General features: G+C 40.4%; 3 protein-coding genes across 6 annotated transcripts; 2 read left to right on the top strand and 1 right to left on the bottom strand.

Moving 5' to 3' along the window:
* Window positions 1-410: 410 nt before the first annotated feature.
* LOC139434271 (calcineurin subunit B type 1-like) lies at window positions 411-2,658 on the bottom strand. The gene is made up of 4 exons (XM_071204142.1): window positions 2,589-2,658; window positions 2,203-2,379; window positions 1,094-1,153; window positions 411-508 (listed from the first exon to the last, which is right to left on the bottom strand). The coding sequence occupies exons 1-4, from the start codon at window positions 2,656-2,658 to the stop codon at window positions 426-428; spliced, it is 390 nt and encodes a 129-aa protein (XP_071060243.1). The 3' UTR covers window positions 411-425.
* Window positions 2,659-5,384: 2,726 nt separating this feature from the next.
* LOC117450427 (E3 ubiquitin-protein ligase TRIM39-like) lies at window positions 5,385-11,696 on the top strand. Of its 3 annotated transcripts, none has more exons than XM_071203752.1 (3): window positions 5,385-5,508; window positions 8,296-9,966; window positions 10,669-11,696. In XM_071203752.1, the coding sequence occupies exon 2, from the start codon at window positions 8,304-8,306 to the stop codon at window positions 9,930-9,932; it is 1,629 nt and encodes a 542-aa protein (XP_071059853.1). In that variant the 5' UTR covers window positions 5,385-5,508; window positions 8,296-8,303; the 3' UTR covers window positions 9,933-9,966; window positions 10,669-11,696. The 3 variants fall into 3 exon arrangements, with proteins under 3 accessions (XP_071059853.1, XP_071059852.1, XP_033944176.1); XM_071203751.1 differs by adding an exon at window positions 5,934-5,980 and having other exon boundaries at window positions 8,296-11,696; XM_034088285.1 differs by having other exon boundaries at window positions 8,296-11,696.
* Window positions 11,697-14,653: 2,957 nt separating this feature from the next.
* Window positions 14,654-17,972, top strand: LOC117450401 (E3 ubiquitin-protein ligase TRIM21-like). Of its 2 annotated transcripts, none has more exons than XM_034088282.2 (2): window positions 14,654-14,804; window positions 15,660-17,972. In XM_034088282.2, the coding sequence occupies exon 2, from the start codon at window positions 15,662-15,664 to the stop codon at window positions 17,291-17,293; it is 1,632 nt and encodes a 543-aa protein (XP_033944173.1). In that variant the 5' UTR covers window positions 14,654-14,804; window positions 15,660-15,661; the 3' UTR covers window positions 17,294-17,972. The 2 variants fall into 2 exon arrangements, with proteins under 2 accessions (XP_033944173.1, XP_033944174.1); XM_034088283.2 differs by having other exon boundaries at window positions 15,654-17,972.
* Window positions 17,973-18,210: the final 238 nt, after the last annotated feature.

Below are 18,210 nucleotides of genomic sequence, written 5' to 3'. Positions count from 1 at the left end.
CATATTGCACATAGTTTGACGGTATTCAACAGCAGCAAGTTACACAATTTACAAAATACAAGATACATACCTTGTAACATAACAAGGGTTGAGCAGCCAGGTATAAATTACACAGTTATTAACGGCATATATATATATATATATATATATATATATATATTGCACATATAGCACATATTGCACAAAGTTGGTTTGTATTTAGCAGCAAGGGGTGTTATAGTCTGTGTTGTGGTGTGTGTAGGAGGGTCTATAGGGGCAGTGCTGGTTGTAAAGTCTGACCGCTGCACGAGGGAAGGACCTGCGGTATCTCTCCGTGTGACAGGTGGGGTGCAGCAGCCTGTCGCTGAAGGTGCTGCACAGTGAGGACAAATGTAATATGCTGGAATATTATGAGTTAAGATTATGATTGTTCAGGTACTAGGAAACTAAACCAGGAAGTATAAAACTAAACAGGTGTCCACAAACATCAGCATCAGTTTCTCTCCACGTGGCCTCACGCTGCCCCCTGCTGGACAGAGGACAGTATTACATGTTTAAATAGTTTAAATCCATCACCTGTTTTTAATCATAATGCAGGTAACTGGGAATGTCTCAGGCTCACAGGAAAGTTGTTTACTTGTGTTTCTCTTGACTTATGTGCTTACATATTTTGTGTCAAGTGGTGGTGGCAGTATTTAGGTCCAGTAAAAGTAACTGTAAAATACTCTGATATAAGCAAAAGGAAAATGACAGTCCCGTAAGTGTTTACTGTTATATAGACACCTGTAGGTTATCTGTCGCCACTTTTTAATTTAACCCTAACCCACCCAACAAAAAAGTGCGTCTGAAAAAAACTAAAAAGTGCGTATTTTTCAGACTCTAAATACGTACTTTTTGCGGGTTTTTTTCAGACACTCTAAATATGCACTTTTTTGTTTTTTCAGACTCTCTAAATATGCACTTTTTTGTTTTTTCAGACTCTCTAAATATGCAATCTCTCTGTACACAATCAAGCCTTTGTGGGAAAAGATTACAAACCTTTGAAGTGTATATAACTGAGTTTAGTAATGATAACAAGGCTACAGAGATATGAGGAAAACTGAAGGACACTTACAACGCAACTTCTGCTCCTTGTCGCCTTTGACGCTGAACTGGGAGACTCCTTCGATGAACTCTGGGGAAGGATAGAAACATCATCATCTGTTAAAACTGCTGTTAGACAATAAACCTCCTGCTGTATAATAAATATCATTTATACACCCAAAATAAACAACACCGCTTGGGACAAATTGTGTTGTTGTTATTGGAATAAATACAAGACAATGCACTGAACAATAACTGAATTAAATAGTAAATACTAGAAGAAATTTGAAGATTAATGTAGAAATCTAAATACAGGTAGTGATTCAGAAAGTAATGGCTTCGATGCAATTCAGATATTACTAGTACACTTACCTAAGTACACATTTAAAGTACTTTGAATTCACCCCAGGGAGCAGAAAGGTGCAGCTGACTGCAGTATTTACATTGCTCTGTGTTCAGGGCCGTGTCCATTCATGTCTGTCCTTATGTGTGCCACAATAATATACTATACGTGGATATATAGGCGTTTAGTTATGAATATGGTATATATTTGTTTCAAGCAGGAATACATTCTTTGTAGCATAAGTCATGACATCAGAGGACTTAATTTATTGATAATTAAAAGTTTAAACTACATTTAGCTATCAGCCCTAAAAATGCAGCTGCGATCAGTGACAGATTTCTGGATACACGGACAGTACTTCATGCATGAAAGGGAATTTAGAAGCACTTTACAATGTGACGTAATCTGTAGCTCTTATGGGAAAAGCTTCTCAAACTTTTAAAACATTACTTGATTACTCCATTGTGATAGTGCTGATATCAGATAGATATTGTGAAACATTACAATGACATAATCAAGGATACAAAATATTCACCCGCCTCTAACTGATTCATAAGTTAATGGTAAAGCACTTAATAATGCTCTTAAATTGTCAAATGTCAGACTTCTCGTGCCAGATGTTGTGCATCTGCCAGCCCATTGCATTTCAATCAGAGGACAGTCAGGAGCAGACGGACTGTATCTTTAACAACGGGTCATTTTGAGGACACTGAGAAAGGATACTGTTATCACATCTTCATTTGAAAAACAAAGGGGATATCAGAGGGAGTAGGGAAACAGTTTCTTGATTAATTTACCTTTAAAGTCGACTTCTCCGTTTCCATCGGTGTCGAATATGTCGATGACTCGCTGCACGAGGGGGTTCTGCTGGAGCTCTGGTAAGGACATGAACTCCTCCACACTCAGGGAGCCGGAGTTATCTAGGTCGAGTTTCTTAAATCTCTTTCCTAGCCTCTTAATCTCATCGGCATCAACTGAAATGAAAACAGAGACAAAGAGAGAGAGAGAGTTATTAACAGCGGCTAAAACAGACAAAGTCTTCGGATAACAGGAGGAGATTTGGACAAATATTATCAAGTTTTGGCGAAACTTCAAACCTGTGAACTTAAGCACCAGGAGGAGTTAGAACACCTGTTAGCCACCTGCACTTCATCCTCTTTCTGTAAAGGCATTTCTCCCTAACGTCCCTGGTTCCTTGTTCCTACTGGCCATGACTGTTCAGAGCTACTGGTCTCAGTCAAGTTGGACCTCATGCTACTGGACCTCCCAGTGCCACGCCCTAAGCCCTAACACCGGAGAGGCTTCTCAATACTCAAATTTCCCCTCCTCGACTCCTCGACTCCTCCGGTAGTGACCCGGAAATGAATTTCAGCGCGCCATTTTGAAGGACGTCTCATTTCTCTAAATGCACACCGAGGACCGAGGATCGAGCGTCGAGGAGGCTCTCTGGAGGAGCTATAACCGAGGATACACTGATGGTTCCTCCACGGCTCCTCCGCGGATGCATTTCCGGGAACGGTGGAGGCGTGACGCACGGCCGGACTTATCTCAGCCAATGACAGCTCTGCATGCATCCCCTGGATATTATTTTAGAAACTGCTCTCATCGCAACCCGATGTTTACAGAGAGAACAGCTGTGAGGTCCTGCAGAAAGCAGAGCAGTGTGTAAAAATAAATATCACTCAGTATAACAGACCTACTCTCTTTATTTGCTTTAGTTTAGTAGATATATACAAACAAAGAGTCGATATTTTTCTAATACCATTTAGTGCTTCACATAATAAAATACACAACGGCTGTAGCCTGATTATGCTTTAGGAGCTTAGGTGTGTGTGGTACAGTGTGTGTGTGTGTGTGTGTGTGTGTGTGTGTGTGTGTGTGTGTGTGTGTGTGTGTGTGTGTGGTACAGTGTGTAGGTGTGTCCTGTACAGTGTGTAGGTGTGTGTGTGGTACAGTGTGTGCGCAGATGCGACGGACAGACAGGTCTTAGTTGGTTTGGTGTCCTCTGCTTACTTTTAATACTTGCAAATACAACTTTTGGCCCGTAATTTCAATTCCCCATTTCAGCGACCAGAGAGAGGGGGGGGGGGGAATATATCCAGTCTCTGATTGTGTTACGTTATTATGAGAGTGCTCTCATACTTTAAATTGCATATATTTATATAAATATATTTGTGTGTGTGTGTGTCCGCATCTGTAGCCTGTTATTGTCTCATTATACCGCACTCTCAATTAATTCAAGGTAAATATGTGGGGGAACAATGTTCAGCTGATCTAACAGAGATTATAAAATATGACAAAACACTCGACAGCTGATGCAGCTGTTGCCACGTAATAATGAACGGACGTCGCTTTAATATGACCGCTCAGAGGAGAGGAGTTCTCATTTCTTTAAACGTCTGCTGCTTCCCCTCCTCTCTCCTCGGTTCCCCTCCTCGGTCCTCCGCTCGCATCTCCTGTGGGCGGGACTAAGTCTCGAGGAGGGGAGTCGAGGAGGGGAGTCGAGGAGGGGAAATTTGAGTATTGAGAAGCCTCTCGGGTCATGTGACGCCTCGTTCATCTCTAATCACTCTGCTGATAACCAAAGAGCTGGGGGACGCATTGTGTTGGTAACCTGGTAGCTCACGGAGATATCCTGTCCTTTAATATAATCAAACATATAAAGAAGTTTGGTCCAAGGCGATACAAAACATCACAAAGCTTATTGCTAAAGGCTATCAGTAAACAAGTGGCGTTCAGAACAATTATTAAAAGACAATAAAATGCCTTTCAATAAAACCTGGTCTCCTTTCCTGCAGTTTTTAGGAGCCGTTTCCTCTTTGCAGCTGATGGCCACACCCACAACAACAAAGCTACTTGATGTGATGAACTAGTCCGTTATCCTTTGCTTTTGCCTTGTTTTAGTATTGTTAGATATAAATATATGTTTTAATTCTTTACCATTTGTACCACATTTTTACCAAATTCCTTTGGTTTTTTTCCACTTTGAAATATTATAATAACAAATATAAAAATGATTACATTCAAACAATACTACATGACAAACCATTTATAATAAACAGTCTTAAAATCAAATACATTTAAAACCGTTTAAATTGAAGTTAAAATGGCAAATTAAAACTCGGAGCAGTGCATTTCCACTTTAATTCCTCCACAGCAGTGCTTCTTCTTGCAGGTAACAAGACTGGCAACAATTATAACTTAAATGTTATATGTTCTCTCTGAGAGTCATCTGAGAATGATTGGTTTGTAAGTACAGAAAAGCATGAATCATTTTAATTCTGAAAATGTCTTGAGATCTCACGGCCTTCCTCTTCTACACTTCTCCCTGCAGCAACAACAGGCCTCCATGTTCACAACTAACTGATGTCATCACACAGAACGACCACTAGATGGAGACCGAGACATTATGAGACAAAAGCTACTTCTTACTCAAAAGGCAAACAAATATATCAGTCAACACACCTTCATGTGAGGAAAATCACTTATACAAGGACATGAAATATAAACAACCTAAGAGAAAACTCAACAAAGAGACAGCTACACTTTGCCAGTTTCTCAACTAATTTCAAGAGTTTATTCCTTAAATAAAGTTCCCTGCACTTTTAGAAGTAGAATTAACTCACAATGTGATCCTCTTTTTATAAACACAGTTTTATTACAAACATCTAGATACAAATGCATGCTAAATAATACACCAGTCCTTCCTTAGATATGGTATCAATGAGGATAGGTTCCTATTAAATAAACTGTTCTGGTTAAAGTATAGCTGAGACAGTTTCAACATATTAAAGAAAAACATGTTCACATATCTCACTCTCCCCACTGTTAGCACCACCTTTGATCCATTTTAAACTTTAGAGTCACTGGTATTTCACAATAACTGTAAATCAAAGGCAGGAAACCAAACCAGCTGCAGTGAGAGGAGGAGCTACAGAGGAAAGAGGAGAGCTTACACGTCACAACAAGGAAACGAAAGTGAAGTTAGTCAGAGAGGCAGCCACACTGCAGTCGAGACTAGTCTCCGTTTCTGTCCAAAGAAAACACAAACTGAGTTCATCAGATCTTTCTCAACAACACAGCAGAGTCTCTGTCAAACACTGGTGAGTACATCGGATTATATTTACACTATCAACTAAATATGATATAAGTATGGAGTTGTTTGTCCTCAGGCCTACGGTTCAGCCCTCTGCATTTAACTAACCTGTAACTGAATATCTGCGGTTAGGAGTTCATCCTCATTCCTGGTTTCCTGCCATTATCACTGTTTACTGATTACTTCCTACATGCTTACTGTTTGTTGTAGAGGTGTGTCATATTAAAAGCTTACCACCAAAGAACCAGTTTGAGGTTTAAAATGTGAGGCAGGTGTGTCACAAAGTACTGAGAGCCTTGTTATAAGTGTTATTCTTTAATATCAGTTGGTCTACACTAGGGCTAAGGTAGTTATCCATATTATATCATCATCTGGATATTAGACTAGATCAGTGGTTCTTAAACTTTTTCTGTCATTCCCCACTTTGAACAGGTGGGCCTTTTCAAGCCCCACCTGCTCCTCATCGCTCCAATAAAATGGTAGGCCAAGCTTAAAATTGTCAAATGTATCGTTCTATAACAGGGGTCTCCAACTTTTTTTAGGATGAGGGCTACTTTCAAAAAATAAAACAAGTCGTGAGCTACTTTTACTCCTCTTTTTTGTTTTTTTGCAGTGTATATATTTAGCACATTTTAACATTATTATATGCTACCTTTAACCTTTGTGTGCTGTTTGGGTCTGTGGGACCCGTTTTCAGTGTTTACTAAAATAAAATGTATGCAATTTAATTATTTTAACCTGCTTTATTTGGTGGTAGACGTCACATCCTCGAGGGTCCGGGGGCATGCACCCCCAGGAAGATTTTTGAATGTATGAATGCATCAATCTGGTGCACTTTGAGCTAGGGCTGCTCAATTAAATCGTATTTTAATCGCAATTACGATTTTGGCTTGCAACGATTATGAAAACAACATAATCGAAATAAAACGATTTTATTTATTTTTTAAATATGTTTTTCAGTTGAATTATACTTAAAGTTCAGGGTAATCAACTGTTAAAAACATACTTTTCAAATTATTTTCTTCAATAAATTGATGTTTTTCAAAGTAAATGGTTAATCGTTTTTAATAATCGTGATATCAATTATTGACCCAAATAATCGAGATTATGATTTTTGCCATAATCGAGCAGCCCTACTTTGAGCCCAACATGAATTTATGGATACAGCTCTCAACACTCAGATGAAAGGGAGCTGTATACTTTTCAATAATCCAAACATCTTTACAATATGATCACAACAAATCATTTAAACTTGTTTATTCTTATCTTATGTTACCTAGTTAGCATTCTTTCTTTTTATTTATGCATATTTGACTAATCACTCCCCTTTTAAACTTTTTACTGTCCTATAGTACACATTGGAATGATTTCTTACTTTATTTTTTACAACTTTATTAAATAGATAAAGGTGTGCTCTCTCTCTTGCTCTCTCGCTCTCTCGCTCCACATGGCTTTTCTTCCCAACTGCAACGCTGTTGTGTGTGTCTGTGAGAGCGTTTCACACGTGTGTATGAGAGATTTTTTACCAGTGGCGAGCCTGTCTCTGAGGGCCTAAGATATTCTACAAAATAATATTTAAAAACATTAAAACAAATTATATTTTTCTTTATATATTTTTTTTAAATATGTTTTTAGTAATATTTGTCAATAGTTTTACCAAAAAATAACTTAAATTGTATTTAAAATAACATTTCCAAAGAAATAAATCCTGTGAATCTGCCTATTCTGTTTCTGTTTGAATGTGAAGGGTTAAATGAAAGAAGCTCGTCTCTGCGAGGTGAAGAGAGGAGCTGATTGGACGTCCAGCTATGAATTCACAGAGGGCCAGCTATAGTAACTGAACGAGAGTAATGTCAAATGACAGTACAATTGACCAATCATATCTTCCCTCTCAATGGGTGGGCTTTATTATCGCGGACTTTATGACAAGTTCCGCCCGCTGTGAAACGTTTCTTGTTTCCATAGCAACAACAACTGTCAACAGCGTAAACTTGCCTTCAAAATAAAAGCATGCCAAATCACACTTAAGACCTACAACTGCAACGAAAGTAACAAACACAATGCAATATCCTTTTCAATTTCAGAGAACACAAATTGGGTTATCTACAGGTGTTGTTTTGTGTGGTAGAGGGTCGCTTTTCATTGATACGTTTTGCACCCCGGGCGGGTCGTTGTTTTGATATTCCACCAGTGTATAAATAATAAATAAATGTGAAAAAATAAAATAAATAATAATAATTCTTTTTTTTTTTAGCGACCCACCTATCACATCTCTGCGCCCCACCAGTGGGGCGTGCCCCACACTTTGAGAAACGCTGGACTAGATATAGTTTCAGATCTTTCCGTAGTAGTAAAATTGCACGAGTGTCATTTCCTGGTTTTAAAGGCTGCATTACAGTAAAGTGATGTAACTTCCTTAAACTTCCAGACTGTTCAAACCATTTGCTTTTTTCTGATCTATTCAAAATGTTATTGTGTAAATATTTTGTGCACAAATAGTTAATCTATAATATCGTTAGAGATGTTGGGTGAAACATTTTGTGATGTTTTATATTCTCCATGTCGCCCAGCCGTAGTCCAAACAACAGGATAAGGAAACATACATTACTGTTTTGCCAAGGTAGCTATCTTGAACCTATTATGTCTTGAACGGTAACGGTTGGTCAAACTTGGCTTAGTGCAAGTCAATACAAAACATATACAATTCAAAATTGACTCTGGCCATTATTAATCCCACTTCTTTCTTTTTCTGTAACTGTATTATAAAGACATTGTTCCTCTTTCCACACTACAGGTGTAGATATGGCTGCTGCAAGCTACCTGCCATCTGAAGATCAGTTCCTGTGCTCCATCTGTCTGGACTTGTTCACTGATCCAGACACCATACCATGTGGACACAACTTCTGCAAAACCTGCATCACTGAACACTGGGATAGAAGTGACAGGTGCCAGTGTCCCATATGTAAAGAGGCTTTTACCACAAGACCAGATTTGAGAGTCAACACTTTGTTCTCTGAGATGGCCGCTCAGTTCAGACAGTCGGCTCAACAGAAAGCCAGCAGCAGCAGCAGCAGACGCTCAGAGCAACAAGTCTTTAAACCAGGAGAAGTTCCCTGTGACGTCTGCACTGAAACCAAACTGAAGGCCCTGAAGTCCTGCCTGGTGTGTCTGACCTCCTACTGTGAGACTCACCTGGAGCCTCATCTGACAGCCTCAAGCCTGAAAAGACATCAGCTGATCGACCCTGTGGAGAACCTGGAAGACAGGATGTGTCCGAAGCACGATAAACCTCTGGAGCTGTTCTGTAAGACCGACCAGACATGTGTCTGCATGCTCTGCCATGTTTCAGATCACAAGATGCATGATGTGGTTCCTCTCAAAGAAGCATATGAAGGAAAGAAGGCTGAGCTTGAGACAGAAACTCAGCAGATGATCCAGAAGAGACAACTGAAGATTGAGGAGATCAAACACTCAGTGGACCTCAGTAAGGAAGAAGCAGACAGAGAGGTAGCAGAAGGAGTTCAGGTCTTCTCTGCTCTGAAGGAGTCTGTTGAGAGAGGCCAGGCCGATCTCATCAACACGATCAAAGAGAAGCAGAAAACTACTGAAAACCAGGCGGAAGATTTCATCAAAGAGCTGGAACAGGAAATCTCTGAGCTGAAGAAGAGAAGCTCTGAGGTGGAGCAGGTCACACACTCTGAAGACCACCTCCATATTCTCCAAAGATTCATGTCCCTTAAAGTTGCTCCACCCACCAAGGACTGGACAGAGGTCAGCATCCATTCATCACATGAGGGGACTGTGGTGAGAGCTGTGGTTCAGCTGGAGGAGACTTTCAGTGAAGAGATGAAGAAGCTGATTGAAGCTGAACTGAAGAGGGTCCAGAAGTACGCAGTGGAGGTGACTCTTGATCCTGATACAGCACATCCTGAACTCATTCTGTCTCGTGATGGAAAACAAGTGAGTCTTGGTGATGTGAAGAAGAATCTCCCAGACAACCCAGAGAGATTTTCTGGTTATATTTGTGTTTTAGGAAAGCAGAGTTTCTCTTCAGGCAGATTTTACTTTGAGGTTCAAGTTAAAGGAAAGACTCAGTGGACTTTAGGAGTGGCCAGAGAGTCGATCAACAGGAAGGGAGCATTGAGCCCTGAAGATGGTTTCTGGGCTATATGGCTGAGAAATGGAAATGAGTACAAAGCTGATGCTCCTCCAGTCCTTCTCTCTCTGAAGTCTCAGCCTCAGAAGGTGGGGGTGTTTGTGGATTATGAGGAGGGTCTGGTCTCCTTTTATGACGTAGATGCTGAAGCTCTGATCTACTCCTTCACTGGCTGCTTCTTCGCTGAGAAACTCTTCCCATACTTCAACCCAAGTGTGAATGGTGGGGGTACAAACTCTGCACCTCTGATCATCTCTCCTGTCAGAGTAAACTAATCACTTACCCTATATTGATTCGTTTCCATTCAAGGTAATAAACAAACACATTTAGTATCAAAACTATATAGCTTCCATCTTATTTTCTACAGAATATGTTTACTCTGGCAAATTGATTTACACAAGTCAACATGGAACATGACATTGATCCGGGAAACAACTTACTGAACAATATCAACAACAGCTGCAACTATTTCACAGAAGAGCAATTCAATGTAACGTGTCAATCAGAGGGGAACATATCAATTATCCACTTCAATAGCAGAAGCCTATATGCCAACTTTCTCAACATTAAAGAATATCCAAGTCAGTTTAAGAACCCATTCAACATCATAGCAATATCAGAGACCTGGATCAGTACTGAGAAAGGTGTTGACTTTGAGATGGATGGCTACGAACTGAATTATACAAACGGAAGTAATAAGAGTGGAGGGGGTGTGGCAATCTATGTGGATAAAGGAATGAACTATAAGGTGGCAGAGAGCATGACAACAGCTGTTGACGATCTGTTTGAATGTGTTACAGTAGACATTTGTATGGAAAAGTCTAAAAATGTTATTGTGAGTTGTATATCCAGAGCTCCTGGAACCTGTATTGACACATTTACAGAGAGGGTAGAAAACATGTTTACTAAATCATTACAAACAATTATGTTTATCTGTGGGGATTACAAAGGGGTCCACGACAACCCAACATCCTTCTTCTTAACTCCAGCTTTTTTACTTTTCCTTCTTAGGACTGCAGGATGCTCCTCCTCCGCCGCTGTCTTCGAACTCTTGCCTTGCGATTTCGTACTGCTTCTTCGCCTCCACTGCCTTCATGTCCCACTCCTCCTTGGGTTTCCTGGCGTTGAGCCACAGCATCGGCCTCTTGGGCGCGCTGACCTCCTTCGGCCTCCTCTTCTTCGCTTTGTGGGTTTACTCGCTTTCTTCTCCTTCACCACTTTGACTGTCTTCTCCTTCTTCTCGATCTCAAAGTCAAAGGACTGTGCTGGACCACTTTTTCCAGACTCTAAAGTAACCTGTGTTCTCAGTGTCCAGATATGAGTTTGCTTAAACATATGTGTGTGCTTAATTACTTTGTATCAAATAGTAGCAGTCTGTATAACAAGAAGCTGGAAATATGAGAAGTGAAACATTTGTATTGGGAGTAGTGGAGATGTGAGAGATGAGATATCCTTATTTGGACACAGCGTGTCAAACATCTGGAAGGCTGCATGGTAAAATGTGTGTGCGTTCTGTCAAAGAGTCCTATGTATGTTTTCTGTAAAGTTCTACTACTTCGAAGCATTGCTATAGGACTGCTTGAGAGCAGAGGTAATGTTTTCCTCGTTATTATTGATATTAAAGTAACTTACATGTATTACTTGTATTAGCCAACTATATCTTAAAAATGCCAAAAGTATGTGAAACTGTGTGTGTATTAAACTGATGGGGGAGGGGGCCGGAGAGAAGGAAGTCTATGCAAAATTGCTCAAACTTAAGAGACTCTTGTTTCAGGGTCGCCTCGGCTGGCTCGCGCTGATTCGCTGCGACAGGCCATCGTTTTTGTATCTCCCAATAGATGACCCCTCTGGGAGGAGCATCCGACACAACTCCTCCCGTTGGAATTGCATGTAGCCCTGTTGTGTCCTCTGTTCGCTCTCTTTTTCCTCCTGCTGCCAAGATAGTAAGATCTACCAGCACTAGGAACAGCGCACGAGTACTCCTTTAAAAATTGTATTGTTGTTTTTTACCATTAAAACAGATTATTGTTTATCCTTTATCCTGGTGTTTCGAATTCCTTCTTTTGTAATTTAACCAGCTCACCAAGGGACGCGCAGAGCCGAGGTGGGCTTCAGACCACCGTCCTCAGCGCTCCAACAACTCTGAAACAGGTAGGTCAGTAGACATCCTACGGCTCTGCACACGCGTAATAGTATAAACTGGAGACACACTTGGAAATTGCAAACCGCTCTCATCTGGCTCTACAGATGCCAATGGCCTGGAAACCACCACAGGCGGTGGCACACCCGCCCACACAGCACGACCAGCGAGATCGTTGCCCAAAATCATCTTTACCCCATCAAGTGGCAACGCGGGACGCACGCCGATAGACACAACTCCCCGTACCAGCTCACAATCCAGCACTACTGTATGACGTCGCACAGGAATCAAGCCCATCTCCATGCCCCTCATCAGCACAAAATCCCCAGTCTCTGAAGAAAAAGGCAACACTGACTCAACAATAAATGAGTATCTAGCTGCTGTGTCACGCAACACCTTAATCGGAACATACTTGTCACTACCGACCATTGATACAACCGCTTCCGTTATGAACGGCTCAAAAACAGAACCCACATCCAAGTTGGCACAAACCAGCTTCTTATCAGGCTGACCAGTTTCTTGCCTCTGCTATGCGTTCAAATAGAGTAAAAAATATGTCAGGGTCACGCTCATTAAACTTTGGCACTAACCGCAAGTAAGAAATAATATCGCCACTACCTGATGCCGACCATTGAGAACCATCCTCCACCGGAGCAAGCTTGCCCTCTCCAATCAGCCGTAATCTAGCATATTCCACCTCACATTTCATCTTCTCCACCTCCAGCACCTTCTCCACCTCTAAACGCTTCTCTACCTCCTGCTGCTGACCCCTCAACTCCAACCTCTCCTGATTAAACTGCATGGCCAAAAGCTCCTTTTGCTGCTCAAACGACAAACCAGCAGTCTGAAGCATGGATGTGCCCCGAGACAGCTGTCCGAAAACAGCTGACACAAACCACGTCACCACAACACTATGAAAAAACAAACGGACACAACCCAAGGGGAAACGCCACTTAAGCCTAGCGGGGACATCTCTTTACTAAAGCGTAACAAGCAGCAACATCTTACCTTCTGATTGGTACACAAAACCTGACGACACTAAAGCTTCCTGAAACCCAAAAAACATGATGTCCCCCCCAAATAGCAGCACCAAGCCAGCACACAGCTGGACCACATCAACTAATCAGCTGCTCAAATGACACCATGTGCTCTGAGCACTACACACACTTTTAAAAATAACCCATAGGACAAACCCCCATTTGTTGCGACCTGGCTCAGAAGGCCACAACAAAAAGGAGACAACATGTCAACGGGTAGAAAAAGGTGTTTATTTGCACAAACAAGTCAAATTAAATACTGGGTATACTCATCAGAGCCGGGTGCCTGCAGGAGAAAGCAGCGAGAGGAGCAGAGAGGCTCTAAATAGCTGCAGGACACCAGACCCAGGTGCCCTGAGTCACTGCAATCAAGGTAATCACTGGAGGCAATGCAGCAGAGACAGAAAAGCTACACCCTCTCTACTGATGCACCCACAGGGGCATCACAGTGACGAAATGGTTTTATATTTGTTGTGCAGCCAAAAAAAATTACTTTTCTAATGTAACGGGGCCTTTATTAGGTATAAAGTATATTACATGCTTTTAGTGTCTACATAATAGAGTATTCAATTGTTATGAGCATAAAAAGTTGGACTACATTTGTAGAATAAATTCCAGCAACATGTTCTACTTTGTGTAAAAAGGTGGTTTGGTTAATTACTGGGAACTTGAATCGAAGACATCTGTGAATATGTGTTTTTAAAATAAAAAAACCTGTCAAATAAACATTTTGTTGAACAACAGACCTGAGTGAGCAGTGACTTGAGCATCCAACACTAAACAGATAAGTCTGGCTTACATTTTAAGCTGTATTTCATGATACATTTATTTGGTTTTATAAATCCAGCTCTGGAATGATGGACTCTGCCACTACCTATGAACACTACTATATACAGAGAGGAAGTAACAGCATTATTTAATACATAGATATCTTTGACAACTAGAAATAGAATGAAAAATGAAGTTTCATTTAATTAAAATCTCCTTGTTTATAATTATTTGACCTCAACTCTATCGAGGGATGGGTGAAATGGCTAAAATCAACTATACCCATTATAGGTCATTTCATCCCCATAAGTATAAGGGGTTTAACAATACCAACAACTCAAGGTATGATAATCTAAGGATAACAAGTCAATGATATTTGTCAAGATTAGAAAAATAAATTAAGATCTTTCACAAATGTATGAATCTGATGCATCAGCATTTGTATTCGTATTAATATTGTGTAATAATTAACTTGAAAGGCATCCATTTTCCTCCTTTGAGTTGATTTCTTAAAAAATAAATCCCTAAAATTAAGTTATTTGCACTTTTAAATGTAGATTGAACTCACAATGAGGTCCTCTTGTGAGAAATGCAATCAGTTCCCAGTTTTCTTTTGTACATCTAGATCAAACTAATGCTAAATAATACACCAGTCCTGCAATCAATATAATGGGCATCAATGAGGATAGATAACAGAAAAAGGTAAAAGCAGTCACATATCTAACATTTTCTTATTTCACATTACATTGTATATTACTATATTAAAATACTAGATTGATCTTGCCTTGGTGAAAAAGGTTAAACATCTCTGTGTCCAATAAACTAAACTGTTCTGGTTAAAGTATAGCTGAGACAGTTTCAACACAAATAATACAAAGATAGCAACACTTTTCACATATCTCACTCTCCCCACTGTTAGCTCCATATTAACCTGAAGAGTCGCTGGTATTTCCCAACACCTGTGTGAATCAGAGGGAGGGAACACAACCAGCTGCAGTGAGAGGAGGAGCTACAGAGGAAAGAGGAGGAGCTACAGTGGAAAGAGGAGAGCTTACATGTCACACTCAGGAAATGAAAGGTAAGGTAGTCAGAGAGGCAGCCACACTGCAGTCGAGACTAGTCTCCGTTTCTGTCTAAAGAAAATACAAACTGAGTTCATCAGATCTTTCTCAACAACACAGCAGAGTCTCTGTCAAACACTGGTGAGTACATCTGATTATATTTACACTATCAACTAAATATGATATAAGTATGGAGTTGTTTGTCCTCAGGCCTACGGTTCAGCCCTCTGGATTTAACTAACCTGTTACTGAATATCTGCGGTTAGGAGTTCATCCTCATTCCTGGTTTCCTGCCATTATCACTGTTTACTGATTACTTCCTACATGCTTACTCTTTGTTGTAGAGGTGTGTCATATTAAAAGCTCACCACCAAAGAACCAGTTTGAGTTTAACATGTGAGGCAGGTGTGTCACAAAGTACTGAGAGCTTTGTTATCAGTGTTATTCTTTACTATCAGTTGGTCTACACTAGGGCTAAGGTAGTTATCCATATTATATCATCATCTGGATATTAGACTAGATATAGTTTCAGATCTTTCCGTAGTAGTAAAATTGCACGAGTGTCATTTCCTGGTTTTAAAGGCTGCATTACAGTAAAGTGATGTAACTTCCTTAAACTTCCAGACTGTTCAAACCATTTGCTTTTTTCTGATCTATTCAAAATGTTATTGTGTAAATATTTCGTGCACAAATAGTCAATCTATAATATCGTTAGAGATGTTGGGTGAAACATTTTGTGATGTTTAATATTCTCCATGTCGCCCAGCCGTAGTCCAAACAACAGGATAAGGAAACATACATTACTGTTTTGCCAAGGTAGCTATCTTGAACCTATTATGTCTTGAACGGTAACGGTTGGTCAAACTTGGCTTAGTGCAAGTCAATACAAAACATATACAATTCAAAATTGATTCTGGCCATTATTAATCCCACTTCTTTCTTTTTCTGTAACTGTATTATAAAGACATTGTTCCTCCTTCCACACTACAGGTGTAGATATGGCTGCTGCAAGCTACCTGCCATCTGAAGATCAGTTCCTGTGCTCCATCTGTCTGGATGTGTTCACTGATCCAGTCACTATACCATGTGGACACAACTTCTGTAAAGACTGCATCACTGAACACTGGGATAGAAGTGACAGGTGCCAGTGTCCCATATGTAAAGAGGCTTTTACCACAAGACCAGATTTGAGAGTCAACACTTTGTTCTCTGAGATGGTGGCTCAGTTCAGACGGTCGGCTCAACAGAAAGACAGCAGCAGCAGCTCAGAGCAACACGTCTTCAAACCAGGAGAAGTTCCCTGTGATGTCTGCACTGAAACCAAACTGAAGGCCCTGAAGTCCTGCCTGGTGTGTCTGACCTCCTACTGTGAGACTCACCTGGAGCCTCATCTGACAAAATCAGTCCTGAAAAGACATCAGCTGATCGACCCTGTGGAGAACCTGGAAGACAGGATGTGTCTGAAGCACGATAAACCTCTGGAGCTGTTTTGTAAGACCGACCAGACATGTGTCTGCATGCTCTGCCATTTCTCAGACCACAAGATGCATGATGTGGTTCCTCTGAAAGAAGAATATGAAGATAAGAAGGCAGAGTTGGGGAAGACAGAGGCTAAAATTCAGCAGATGATCCAGAGGAGACGACTGAAGATTCAGGAAATCAAACACTCAGTGGACCTCACGGAGAAAGATCCAGATAGAGAGGTAGCAGAACTTGTTCAGGTCTTCACTGCTCTGAAGGAGTCTGTTGAGAGACTCATCAACACGATCAAAGAGAAGCAGAAAGAAACTGAAAAGAAGGCTGAAACTTTAATCAAAGAACTGGACCTAGAAATCTCTGAGCTGAAGAAGAGAAGTGCAAAGGTTGAACATCTATCGCGCTCTGAAGACCACCTCCATGTCCTCCAGGGTGTCAAGATCCTAAGCATCCAACATCCATCACCCACCAAGGACTGGACAAAGATCAGCATCCCTCTACCATCATATGACGGAAATGTGAAAAACTCTGTGGCTCAGCTGGAACAGACACTCACTGAACTGAGGAAACTGCTTGAGGCTAAGCTGAAGAATGTCCAGAAGTACGCAGTAAATGTGACTCTTGATCCTGATACAGCACATCCCAATCTCATTCTGTCTGGTTGTGGAAAACAAGTCAGTCTTGGTGATGTGACAACAAATCTTTCATACAACCCAAACAGATTTCATTATTCGGTTTGTGTTTTAGGGAAGCAGAGTTTCTCTTCAGGAACATTTTACTATGAGGTTCAAGTTAAAGGAAAGACGGACTGGGAGTTAGGAGTGGTCACAGAGTCCATAAACCGGATGGGGAAAGTCAGACTAAGCCCTCAGAGGGGTATCTGGATTGCCTGGCTGAGAAATGGAAATGAGTACAAAGCTCTAGATGATCCTCCAGTCCTTCTCTCTCTGAAGTCTCAGCCTCAGAAGGTGGGGGTGTTTGTGGATTATGAGGAGGGTCTGGTCTCCTTTTATGACGTAGATGCTGCAGCTCTGATCTACTCCTTCACTGGCTGCTCCTTTACTGAGAAACTCTTCCCATACTTCAGTCCGTGTGTGAATGATGGTACTCAAAACTCTGCACCTCTGATCATCTCTCCTGTCAGAGTCAACTAATCACTTATCCTATATGGATTTATTTCCATTCAAGGTAATAAACAAACATATTTAGTATCAAAACTGTATAACTTCCATCTTGTTTTCTACAGAATCTGTTTACTGTGTGGATTGGTTCACACTAAATTGTTAAGATATTTGATATTATGTATCCCATTACATAGTCAACACTATACACTGATGCATCCATCTTTATGGAGAATGAATATCCAGTCAAACCTCTGATGAAGTCACAAACATTATTTTTCTCTTCAAGAATAATTTGAATGTTGCTAAACATTCAACACAACAATATTACTCTAAAGTTATTTGATGTGCAGCAAAAAAAACACATGTTGGAATATTTCATTGTCATTAAGGCTATGCCTATTCCATGCCTTCAATATGTAGAGAACAACATTTTTGTTATTGTTATTCTAGCATATCACATTTTTGGACGAATTAAAGTATACATGCCAACATAATTTTCATTTTTGTAGGAAAGATGGTTTGGCTATTTACTAATAACTTGGTGTATGTAATCTGTAAATATGTGACTGTTAAATCAAAACTGTAAAATAAAATAGTGATTGAACATTGTTTGTTTTTATGACAAATGCATTGTGTTTCCTGTAAACCCTCCATCAACCCAGCAGAGGGATGATGCACTCTGCCAGCAAGAAGAGTAATCTGTCCTCCTTTTGTAATTAAAACATTTCAAGAATTGTACCAATCAATAAAGGATATCAGACAAGGCAAATATTTGTTCATTGATACTGAGTTTTATTGATTAAAAGGCAAAGACAACTCAATAGAACAACAAGTCTTCCAACTCATACGACCAAATGGGTTGATTGTTCAAGCCCTTATTACGACCAAATATGTCGTTTATTCAAGCGCTTAATACGACCTATAATTATGTTTTAAAGTTGTCGGCC

This window comes from Pseudochaenichthys georgianus, chromosome 1 (assembly GCF_902827115.2).
Source record: "Pseudochaenichthys georgianus chromosome 1, fPseGeo1.2, whole genome shotgun sequence".
Taxonomy (NCBI): Eukaryota; Metazoa; Chordata; class Actinopteri; order Perciformes; family Channichthyidae; genus Pseudochaenichthys; species Pseudochaenichthys georgianus.
The sequence above is the reverse complement of the archived record's forward strand: the minus strand, read 5'-3'. Positions and strand labels throughout refer to the sequence as shown.

What these genes read in the sequence shown, in the direction of transcription:
- LOC139434271 (XM_071204142.1), bottom strand. Translation starts at nt 2,658, where the DNA reads ATGAGGTCCAACTTGACTGAGACCAGTAGCTCTGAACAGTCATGGCCA. An exon ending in CGGAGAAGTCGACTTTAAAG is followed by an intron (nt 1,154 to 2,202) that starts GTAAATTAATCA and finishes ATCCTTCCCCAG; the next exon opens with AGTTCATCGAAGGAGTCTCC. An exon ending in CAAGGAGCAGAAGTTGCGTT is followed by an intron (nt 509 to 1,093) that starts GTAAGTGTCCTT and finishes TCCTCTGTCCAG; the next exon opens with CAGGGGGCAGCGTGAGGCCA.
- LOC117450427 (XM_071203752.1), top strand. Translation starts at nt 8,304, where the DNA reads ATGGCTGCTGCAAGCTACCTGCCATCTGAAGATCAGTTCCTGTGCTCC.
- LOC117450401 (XM_034088282.2), top strand. Translation starts at nt 15,662, where the DNA reads ATGGCTGCTGCAAGCTACCTGCCATCTGAAGATCAGTTCCTGTGCTCC.